The following is an 11647-nucleotide window of genomic DNA, read 5'->3' as shown; positions in this document are numbered from 1 at the left end:
CACCGGGGACACATATTCATGTATAAAAGACGTACAAAAGTGCATTTTGCATGATAGGTCCCCTTTAACTTATTTTGACTTACCTGCATGATCTGCGTAACTTATTCAATTTAACATCTTGTCTGCAACAACAAATACTTCATTCACATACCTTGAATCAAGTTATGGTTCCGTTTCCCCTCTTTTCAATTCTGTATGCTAAGATTAAGTTCATATTTTCTAGGTCAACCGAATTTGACAAAAAGACAGGAGGTGAACTGGTGCATCTTTAAAATCTCAAGTTATTTTTAATCTCTCTTAACTTCTTCATTTCATTCAAAAACGTCGGATCAGAGAGGAACTCCCCATCACAGAGTCTGTGAGCTGTGACAGACTGCCAGTGCTTTCATAAAGTTAAAGTCCATATAGATATCTAGTGTTTCTTGTAGTGGTTTCTGCTCAGTCCCATCATTTTGAAGGTGCTGCTGGCGATCTTCTCATAGAGAAGGAACATGAGGGCAGCAGTCAGCACCGTCTGCAGCAGCTTGGCCTCCAGGCCTTTAAACAGACCCAACATGCCAAACTTCCTATAGAAGGAAACCAGGGATACAATGTGAAAAACTAGAGGTCTTGAGATGTATGATGTTTATCTTTCTGCATGCACAAACGTCAACGAAAGATGCATTATTATGGATGTAATTAGAAATACAATGGTGATCACGTGACTATGTGTTCGTGTGGTGTTTACCCATATGGACTCTGTGACTTAGTAGTGCAATGTAACAAAGTACATTTACTCAAGTAAAAGTACTTCTGTACTATTTTGACAAACCTGTAATCTATTTGAGTTTTTCCGTTATATATATCCTACACATAATTCTACTCATTTTGGAGGCAAAAACTGTACTTTTTATTCCACAGTAACTAATAGTTATTAACTTCTTTGTAATTATAAAAAACCATTGTATGTTATAATGCAGTAAGTTAATGCTAATATACCCAGTATTTAAAATATACAGTAATGTACATTATGTTGCCAAAAATTAAGCCAAAAGAGTGGCCTGATTCAAAAATCTTATCAGTAATGTAAGATTGTGTGTGTGTGTGTGTGTGTGTGTGTGTGTGTGTGTGTGTGTGTGTGTGTGTGTGTGTGTGTGTGTGTGTACCCACCTCACTCTGTTGATCAACAGACACTTGATAGTCCGAAGACTTGACAGTAGTTTTGACTCGCCCGTCGACTCGTTGAACTGACCAAACTGTAGTGATTTAGAAGAAGGACAATCAAAGAGTTACAATGTGTAAAACTGAGTGATTGTGATCATAGCATCTTATAGAGCATTCTGAGGAAGAAAAAGAGATCTGTAAGGCTGAACAGTTTTTTGTGTAGAAAAGAGCAACAGGTATAGACATTTTGAATAAACACAGCTCACCCTGAGAATGGACTGTATGGTCTGCAGTGGGTAGGTAACAATGGTGGCAGCTGCTTTAGCAACAGCTCCGATGAGGAAGACCTCAACAGATGACAGCTTAAGGGGGGGGGGAAGAAAAAAGTCAGGTGTGGACAAAACATTTTAGGACTTTTACTTGTAATGGAGTACTTTAATACCATAGTATTTCTATACTTGTTAATCTATGTTTCTGCTTAAGCCACACAAAGATCATGTGAACAGAATTACTGCATATCAAGTGTCTACTCATCCAGATGATGGGATGACCTGAAGTAACCTTTACTTTCCCATTCGTTAATTATAAGACCATCCTTATTTTTTAACCATAATGTTTACCAGTAGTAATAGTGTACTATTAATATAATATTATGATATTCAGGGTATTCAGCGCAGTGTTTTGATCAATAGAACTCTTGTTTATCATATCTTGGGCTTGGTGGATATGTTTGTGAAGTTCAAAATGTGCTCTCATGTTGTATATACTTCTACCGACATTCAATTGTTAAAGTTTATTTTCTTACCCAGTACATTTAAATAGTCACAACTAAGTCACAACTACTAAATAACACATCACTGCCAACTGTATAAATATTAAAGCGTAAAGCTGAATATATATTATTTCAACTCATATTCATCGATTTTGGCATAAAATCTAATGATACACTTGAAAATGAATATGAAATGACAATGCAATTTATTTGACATTGATCGTTAAAATTGTGAACATTTCTTGTAGAAATGTTGTGATGTATAATAATAAAAACAAACGTTGCTCCATACACATCTTCTCACTTCATCTACACTTTCTTATCCATTATTCCTTTCTTCTATCATTTTGCTATGACTCCAGCACTGATCTTCCCTTTCCTTAAAATATTTGAATCTCCCTAATCCCTCTCTTTTCCCTGACTCACCTCCCTGGGAACCCCTCTCCTCAGCTGCCTCTTCAGACCCTCGTAGATCATGAACTGGATGGCGGGGTTCATCACCAGCAGCAGCGAGGGGAAGGTCCCGTTCCACAGCGCTCCTCCTCCCTCATCTCGGATGATCTGTGCAAACGCATCTTCGAAACACAACAGAGCAGATCAACTATGATTGCAACAAAACAAAAAAATTGAGAGAGAGATAAGTCATAACCCTGATTGCACCCATGTTTGGCAGTAAATGTCACATACTGTAGAAGCTGAGAAAAACTCTTAAGACTTTTAAAAGTGCACAGCTTTTATACTTTAAATCCCAATATACTACACATTGAATTTTTCACAGTAAATTGTGATTTTCTTATTTTACCTTTTTATTTCTGTTAGCATTTTTTCTTATTTCTTTAATTTTATAATAATCGTTTTTAACAAATGAATTGCTCTTACTGTGTTCATGTATGCACCATTATACACCAAAGCAAATTCCTTGTATTTGGAGACCTAATTGGCAACAAACATGATTTTGATAATAACTATTTACCCAGAATGCCAGAGTAGTTGGTGGGCCGTATGTCTGCGTTGCGAAACTTGGATCCCTGAAGCTTCAGTCTGGTGTTGACAACCCACAGAGGAGTAGTGACCAGTACGTTTACAACACCTAGAGACAAAAAAAACACAGATTAAACAGAAATCAAGACATGTCATGAAGAAATGGACTCAAATCTGAGAATTTTATTTATAAAAGTGTCAATAACGGTCTATAGTGTTTCGTATTATACTGTCTTTATTTGTACCAACTCTATTGTGTATTCAATGTTTATACTACTTCTTATATTGTTTATGTCCATGTTCTTCATACCCTGTCCTTACTGTACAGTACATTCTTAAGCTTTTTTATGTTTTGCACATTTATATACTTATACATTACACTGCACTTTTTTTGCAATTCTGGTTAGATGAATTGAATCGAATTCAATGAATTGAATTGAATCTGAATTTCATTGTCCCGGTACTTGTAATCTGTATGATGACAACAGAGTTGATTTCAATCTAATTAAATATAATCTAAATCTTCATTGTCCCTAAACACTGAAAACAGGCTCTTGTGATAGACATGACCCTCTGACCTGCAGCGATGCCTATCATTAGGTCATTGCTTGGTGCCGACGGCCTTCCCTTCAGCCAGCTAGCCTTCAGGCTGTGGAAGCAGTAGAAATAGACAAAGTTGGAGCAGCACAGGCTGCAGATCACCGGGAACCAGCCTCTGTACAGAGCCAGTCTGTGGGGACAGGAGCACGTCTTAGAGGCTATGCACATTTATTTAGATTGCACATTTTAACACACGGGAATTCGAAGTGCTTCAAAAAACATTAAAAGCATTAAGATAAAGTGCAAGAGAAACACACAAAAGAAATGACATTTTAAAGCATATTAAAAACATAAAAAAGACAAGAAAAACAAAATAAACAGTGCCATGTAAGATATATAGTAATTTCATTTTATAGAAGGCAGTGGCAAAAACTAAAAGTGTTCAACCTCATATACGGTAGGGGACATATGTATTTTCTTTCTGGTAATATTAGCGGTGCTTGTGATATGTGAGTGTTCACATGACATACATTATCTGATAAAGCTAGGACGTAGAATCAAGAAATGTAATAGCGATAAAAATAAAAATAATAACAATGGTTTCACTCACAGTCCTTCCTCTCTGATAATATCTGACAGAATGGCTGGCGTTGATTTGGCCTTCCTGTTGTCATCCACTGAACACACACCAAAGACAACTTGTATTAAAATATGCATTACATTTATAACTGTAATACCTTTGAATAGGACTGCTTCACTACTGTTTGTTACCTTGCAGCCTCAGTCTGGTAGTATCAAGAGGGAAGAATACTGTCATGGCAGTCACACTTCCCTAAAACAGACGAGAGACAGTTTTCATGGGAGAGATAAACAGAGTGCATATTGATGAATATAGAAGGAATCTTGCACAAAACCTCATTGACAAATCTGGTCATTCAAAAGTATGTGTAGCACAAAACACGCAATATATTATCAAAGCTATTGTCGTTTCTCAATAACCAGACACCTTATTAAATATGATGTATGTTATTAATATCAGCTTTACCGAATGCAAAGGTTGTACAAACATTTTAAGTGTTAGAAATCTTAGTTAGGCAGTATCAGGTCTAAAACATTACGACATGTTAAACTTTGAATGGAGTTTGGTGCAGAAGATTTTAAAGCGTGTGAGCAAATATAGCTACTATAGACTGTTTATAATATGATAAAGACACATTCACAACAACAGAAATTGATACTGAAAGTAAAGCTAACTTACCACTGCTCCTGATACAGCATGGACCAAATTCTCGTACGAAAACACCGAGTAGCTCATCTTGAACGAGGTTAAAAATGTATATTATATATTCAACTTTTCTCTCGCTTAAAGTAAACCCAGTGCCCCCTTTTTAAAACGGCAGAATATGAATCTTAACAGCTGTAATGCCCTCACTGTTATGGTGTGTTGCAGTTGCAGTGCATCGCTTCCTTGTAGACGTTTTTCTACAGAGCATGGGGCATTATGGGTAATGTAGTTCTCGCCATGCCACCTTTGGCGTTCGTTTCAACCAGCGCCATATAGAGAGAGAGGTCAAGGTTCTATCTATATGGCGCTGGTTTCAACCACGGAGAATATGTCCATATTTTATACAGCCTATAGTTTTAAACAGAACATTATATTCTTTGTTATTTTACCCTTTATTTTGAAAGATCTACCAAAGCATGACTGGGAATAATGTCCTAATAGAAGTGCTTTACTTTGACTTTGCTTTTTTTGTTTTGAGTATTCCTTATCGTCATTTTTGCAAGAATGACACAAAGGACTGTTTTTTTTTATAACTAAAACGTTCTTGACATTTGATCTACAAAATAATTTAATAAACAATACTGACCTAACCCTAATACCTAACCCTACATCTGAGGAGTCTCAAACAGGCGTTTGTTAAATAATTTTAAGATTGGCTTTAATCAATTTGTGAAAATGAATTCTTCATATATGATAAATGAGAGGTAACATTCTATTTATGGTATTATTTCCACATATTTCTCTCCATTCTTCCTTCTGCCAACGGTGTCGCAGTTTCTCGTCTCTCCCGTTTTTTGTGCTTAGTGCGTACGCATGGGTCAGAGTTCGCGTGGAGGACCGCACATTTTCCCGTCAAGTTTGTTTTTTATAAATCGCAAACATTGCGTAGAAACTGGCGTACGCCATCTTTTGAGCGTACGCATCGTTTATAAATGAGGCCCCTGAACAGTTCCCAGGAGGCGAACTGGAGCCTCTGCCAGTACCAGGCGACCCTCCAGTTCCCAAGCCAAGTAACTGCAGACTGAGCTACTTTGCCGCCCAAAATAAAATGTGCCTTTAGTCATTCATAAAACTGTTTGATAAACCAAAAACACTTGATGTGACACAAATCTGGTAACCATGCAGTCAAATACAATTACATAGACAACCCCATGACTTGCTGCTTATTACTGAAATCACACCCAATAACATTGAAATGTTGTATTTATATCCTAACAAGTCACTCACCTTTAGTTATGAAATATCTAAGAAATTATGTTGTTTTTATACTCATCCGATTGCTAATGTATTTATTCTGTACTGAATGACACATTTGTTCCAAATACGGGTCTACTAGTTCAGAATACTACAACATCAGGGAGCCATTTTGGTTTCAGGTTATTTTAAAGATTTGAAAGCCACATAGTTTAACTCCAACATAACTAATATCACAATGAAGGGATGAACAGACAACACTCTGAATGAAACAAAATCAAGCTCTGACAATTATGGCCAACTAACTTTGGTTCAACCATACTGAAAAAATATAAACTAATTTAAAGGGGACCTATCATGCAAAATGCACTTTTGTACGTCTTTTATACATGAATATGTGTCCCCGGTGTTCCAGGGAACTCACCAAGTGTCAGAAAACACAACCCTCTCTATTTTCCTCCATACCCAAATCTCTAAAAAAGGGGCTGCAACGGATCTGATCAAAACTGATCCAGATTTGAACACTTTCCTGACGTCGAATTGCCGTTCGAAAGCGCTGGAGACGATGTAGTACATATGCCAGGCCTCTAGATGGTGCTGTTGCTCACATAATCAACCCTTGCTAAAACAGATCTAAAAAATGTCAAATTGAGCAAAATGAGGCATGGCTAAAATGCATGATCTGTTTGGTATTTTGAAAAAAAAAAGGTATAAATATGCCTTATATAGGTATGGTCATACACTATATTATTCAAATATAGCATGATAGGTCCACTTTAACTGTTAACATTTCAGAGTTGTCATTTGGTCCCTTTCTAGAGTTATTCCTAGTTGTTATATTATCTCCACACTATGCAGCAGTTGCCAAAAATATTCAAGTTCTTTGGACAGTGTGAAAATGAGTAGTCCAATCTCTGCATGAGATGGTCTGCAGAGTCAAAAACCCTCAAAGTACACCCTGTAGCGACTAAAACTCTAACACAGTGGATGCTGCCCCAAAACGCCTCGTAGGAGATTTCTCATTTTCCATTGTTTACTTCCTGGGTACTGTGACGTGTGAATACCAAGCCCCCAGGAAGTGCGCCGGACTCTGAGGAAAATATTCCTTGTGGCCAAACGGCGGTACTACACTTCCGTTAGGTTGCTGGGCCCGGAAACACTTTTTCCCATTGACTTACATTGGGAAAGAGACGTCTGTAAATTGTTGGATAATTTTTTTGAAACTAAATAAACAACCCAGTATGAACGTTTGTATAGCCCTTATTAAAAACATTCGGTCCTCAAGTTGTAAAATGTGCTAATAACGTTATTCTGAGAGTTATTTCCCTCTACATTATGAACGCGCATCTAACCCACGGGACCGCGCCGCCCAGCACGTTCATTACGTGTTCAGTACTACATGCGTTTTACCTTTACCCATGGATGCACAATAAGAACGGACCCATATCGCCTTACCGTTCGGGTGTTCAGAGCAGAGCTCCCTGTTGGAGCGGCAGAGCGTGATGTGAACAGAAAAATGTTTCTGTCGCAATATTATTTAAAGTGGACCTATCATGCTATATTTGAATAATATAGTGTAGGACCATACCTATATAAGGCATATTTATACTTTTTTTTTTTCAAAATACCAAACAGATCATGCATTTTAGCCATGCCTCATTTTGCTCAATTTGACATTTTTTAGCTCTGTTTTTGCAAGGGCTGATTCTGTGAGAACAGCACCATCTACAGGCCTGGCATATGTACTACAGCGTCTCCAGCGCTTTCAAACGGCAATGGCCGTGGCTGTCTCCTCCTGATTGGTGGAGTTGGCCCAATAGCCGTAGTGCCACTGTCCTGACGTCAGGACAGTGTTCAAATCTGGATCAGTTTTTATCAGATCTGTTGCAGCCCCTTTTTTAGAGATTTGGGTATGGAGGAAAATAGAGAGGGTTGTGTTTTCTGACACTTGGTGAGTTCCCTGGAACACCGGGGACACATATTCATGTATAAAAGACGTACAAAAGTGCATTTTGCATGATAGGTCCCCTTTAAGGAATCGTTGAGCTAGCTAACTAGCATACATTGTCACTATCTGCTAACGTTAGCTTTAGCCTTCGTTTTCTAATAGTTTTTTTCATAGGCTATAAACAGAGGTGGTATGAGTATAGATCTTGTACTTGATTAAAAGTAGAAGTACTCAGATCTTGTACTAGAGTAAAAGTAGAAGTACTCAGATCTTGTACTTGAGTAAAAGTAGAAGTACCAGAGTGTAGGAATACTCTGTTACAGTAAAAGTACTGCATTCAAAATGTTCCTCAAGTAAAAGTAGAAAAGTATTCTCATCAAAAATGTACTTAAAGTAGCGACAGTAAAAGTAGTCATTGTGCAGATTGGTCCATTTCAGAATAATATATATGATATGTTTTATAATGATTGATCATGAAAGTGTTCTCAAAGCTGGTAAAGGTGCAGCTAGTTTGAATGACTTTGTATACTGCAGAGTAGCTTGTGAATTTACTCCAGGTGGAACTAAAGTCTGATTTAACACTTGGTTATATTTCACATCATTCATCCACATCTGTAAAGTAACTAAATGTATTAAATACATGTAGTGGAGGAAAAGTACACCAGTTACCTCTGAACTGTAGTGGAGTAGAAGAACAAAGTAGCAAAACATTTAAATACTTAAATAAAGTACAAGTATCTCAAAATTGTACCCAAGTATAGCACTTGTTCAGTTTATGAACTTAGTTACTTTACACCACTGGCTATACAGATAGAAAGACTAAGCCTTGAACAGAGGCATGAAAATACATTTAAAAAATGCTCAACAGTCCTGCCAAAATTATAAACTGACTGCTACACAATTAAAATAAATGCTTTTATATATTTCTATTAGATGTGACTCTTTGGCGTTTCTGTTATTATTAACACTGCTGCTTTAGTTGTTCTGACTGCTAAAATCCTCTGCCGATATTCCGTGGGGTCGGGGGGTCGGGGGGCTCGGATCCTTGTCACCTTTTTCATACCTGATGAGTTTGCATCCCTGATACATATATATATATATATATATATATGTATATAGCCTGTGTTGTATATTTACACAAATGAAAAACCTTTGTTGTCTAAAAACAAATAACAAGTTGTATTGTAGTGTTTATTTTAGTGTTGTTTTATGCTTATCCACATTTTGATTTCAGAGCACAGGTCAGGAGAGGGCTGGGCACAACATAAAGCTCAACAGTGAAGCTGGCAATGCTGAACAAAACCATCTAGAGTTATAATATTTATTCAGCTGAAAAAGTCAAAGCTCTACGAAAATGTAATTAAAAATATATTGCACATAGTTGGTATTTAACAACAAGGGGTGTTATAGTCTGTGTTCAAATCAAATCAAATCAAATCAAATCAGGTTTTATTTATATAGCACATTTAAAAGCGATTTTTGGTCGAGCCAAAGTGCTGTACATGTATTAAAAACACATTACTACAATCACAGTAAATGACAATAAATTACAACAGATATATCTTAAAAACAAAATAAAAATAAAACACACGGAAAAGTCAGCAGTCGTGCTCCGCTTTAACTAGAAAGCCAGAGAGAAGAAGTGTGTTTTTAGTTTAGATTTAAAAACCCCTAGGGTCTGGGCCGACCTCACATGGAGGGGCAGAGTGTTCCAGAGCCTAGGGCCAGCTGCTGCGAAGGCTCGGTGCCCTCGGGTTTTTAGCCTGGTCTTGGGCACTACCAGCAGCAGCTGGTCAGCAGACCTTAAAGCTCTGGCTGGGGTGTAGCGCTGGAGCAGTTCAGCTATATAGGCCAGAGCCAGCCCATTTAGTGCTTTAAAAACAAATAAAAGGATTTTAAAATCAATTCTGAACCGAACTGGAAGCCAGTGTAGTGAGGCCAGAATAGGGGTGATGTGGTCACGCTTTTTGTGGCCAGTCAGCAAACGTGCAGCAGCGTTTTGGACTAGCTGTAGGCGTTTAATTGAGGCCTGGTCCATACCCACATACAGAGCGTTACAATAGTCCAGTCTCGAGGTTACAAAGGCGTTAATAACCCTTTCTAAGTCATTAAAAGATAAATACGACTTGGTCTTGGCCAATAGTCTTATTTTAAAAAAGCAGGATTTTACTACGGTGCTGACCTGCTTGTCGAATTTAAAAGTGCTAGTGAAGGTCACTCCAAGGTTCATGACCGAGGGGAGGATGTTTTTTTTGATGGAGCCCAGAATATCAACCGGAGAGGCTGGAGGTTGCGGTCCAAAGAAGATGACCTCAGTCTTGCTCTCATTGAGGTTGAGAAAGTTTTTGCTCAGCCAGGATTTTATCTCTGCTAAGCAGTCCATCAACTGCTGTAGTGAGTGTTTGACATTTGCTTTGAGAGGCAGATAGATCTGTACATCGTCGGCGTAGCAGTGGAAGGGAATGTTATGTTTTGTGAGAATTGAACCTAGGGGCAGTATGTACAGTAGAGTGTTGTAGTGTGTGATATTGGTATTTACAGTATGGAAACATTTTACACCTTTCCTTCAAGTACTATACGTTTTAGTTACTTGTGGGGTACTTAACATGAATAATCACAGTTACTATCATTTTACTCCATCACATTTCAAAGAGAAATAGGCTATTGTTATTTTAACTCCACCACAGTAATCCATCATCAGCTTTACTTTTTAGATAAAGATTTAAATCACAATTGATCATAACTCAAAATACATATATTTTTGTATATCACCAAGTGGTTTCATGTACAACCCACAAAAGTATAATGCTAAATGAAGCTCTGTTGCTTGGATATCACTAGATCCTGTTATCAGCGTAATATATAAGTACATAACGATTTATGGTTAAATTAGCATAATTACTAGCTAGCCGCTATACTGTAGCTGCTAACTGCTGTGGCCGCCTCGTTAATATCAAATCCATCATAACAATCCAGTACCATGCTGTCATGAACGTGCGGTGCTGTTACGTGTACACGTGTGACGAGCTTGATGTGAACGAGCCTTTTGGGGGGCGTGGTTAAAGTACGGTATACTTCTCAGGCATGACGGGTAATCTGTGACGTTTCGCTCTTTCAAAAGTTGGGCCATTTTATCAATGATGAAGAACTCTTAGCTTCTTGGTCAGTCTAAAGGTTTAAATGGCAACCTAACATCCCATTTTAACTTTAACGTGCTACACATAATCAAAAATTAATTAAAACCCAGAAGGACCAGAAAAAATGACGATATAAAAAAGTGACGTTTGTTTATCAGTAAAGGTTGATTTCATCATCTTCTCAAACTGTTTAAAGCCTCTGCATTACGAACAGTTGAACAATTTTAGTTTCTATTGTAGTACCTTATGCTCAAGCATTATATACCCGGCAATTGCTTTGTAAAAACTAATGTTGAAATACAAATTCATATTAACTTGATGGGGGCAAAAAATAGTTGCTAATTTTGTTGAATTTATGTTAATTATTTTAGGACATAAGGTACTTCAAGTGCCAATTGCTTTTTTCTTTTTTTAAACTGTATTTTAAAGCAAGTTATGTTTTGAGAAGTCTTTTTTCTTATGAATCCGGTGTGGGGTGGGTTTTTCTGTTTAGGACAAGGCTAAGACATGCTTTAGCGACATTAGTATGATGAAATATGAAATCATAGTTCATGTAAAAGACAAGAATATCTGTTTTGTTACATTTATAATTTGTATTATGTTGGGAGAATCCTATCGCTTGTTAACATCGCAATTTATCAGTGGAT

The 11647-nt window shown here is 37.3% G+C and overlaps 1 protein-coding gene across 1 annotated transcript; it reads right to left on the bottom strand.

Moving 5' to 3' along the window:
* Positions 1-263: 263 nt before the first annotated feature.
* On the bottom strand, positions 264-4902 carry slc25a17 (solute carrier family 25 member 17). The gene is made up of 9 exons (XM_034143502.1): positions 4695-4902; positions 4208-4268; positions 4047-4113; positions 3475-3626; positions 2889-3005; positions 2342-2490; positions 1410-1505; positions 1150-1235; positions 264-566 (listed from the first exon to the last, which is right to left on the bottom strand). Exons 1-9 carry the CDS (start codon positions 4749-4751, stop codon positions 413-415), a joined length of 939 nt encoding a protein of 312 aa, XP_033999393.1. The 5' UTR covers positions 4752-4902; the 3' UTR covers positions 264-412.
* Between the last annotated feature and the right edge of the window lie 6745 nt (positions 4903-11647).

This window comes from Trematomus bernacchii, unplaced genomic scaffold, assembly GCF_902827165.1.
Source record: "Trematomus bernacchii unplaced genomic scaffold, fTreBer1.1, whole genome shotgun sequence".
Classification (NCBI taxonomy): domain Eukaryota; kingdom Metazoa; phylum Chordata; class Actinopteri; order Perciformes; family Nototheniidae; genus Trematomus; species Trematomus bernacchii.
Note: the sequence above shows the minus strand (reverse complement) of the source record. Positions and strands in the feature narration are given on the sequence as shown.

What these genes read in the sequence shown, in the direction of transcription:
- slc25a17 (XM_034143502.1), bottom strand. Translation starts at nt 4,751, where the DNA reads ATGAGCTACTCGGTGTTTTCGTACGAGAATTTGGTCCATGCTGTATCA. An exon ending in ATTATCAGAGAGGAAGGACT is followed by an intron (nt 3,627 to 4,046) that starts GTGAGTGAAACC and finishes CTGTCCCCACAG; the next exon opens with ACTGGCTCTGTACAGAGGCT. An exon ending in CTGTTGATCAACAGAGTGAG is followed by an intron (nt 567 to 1,149) that starts GTGGGTACACAC and finishes TTCCTTCTATAG; the next exon opens with GAAGTTTGGCATGTTGGGTC.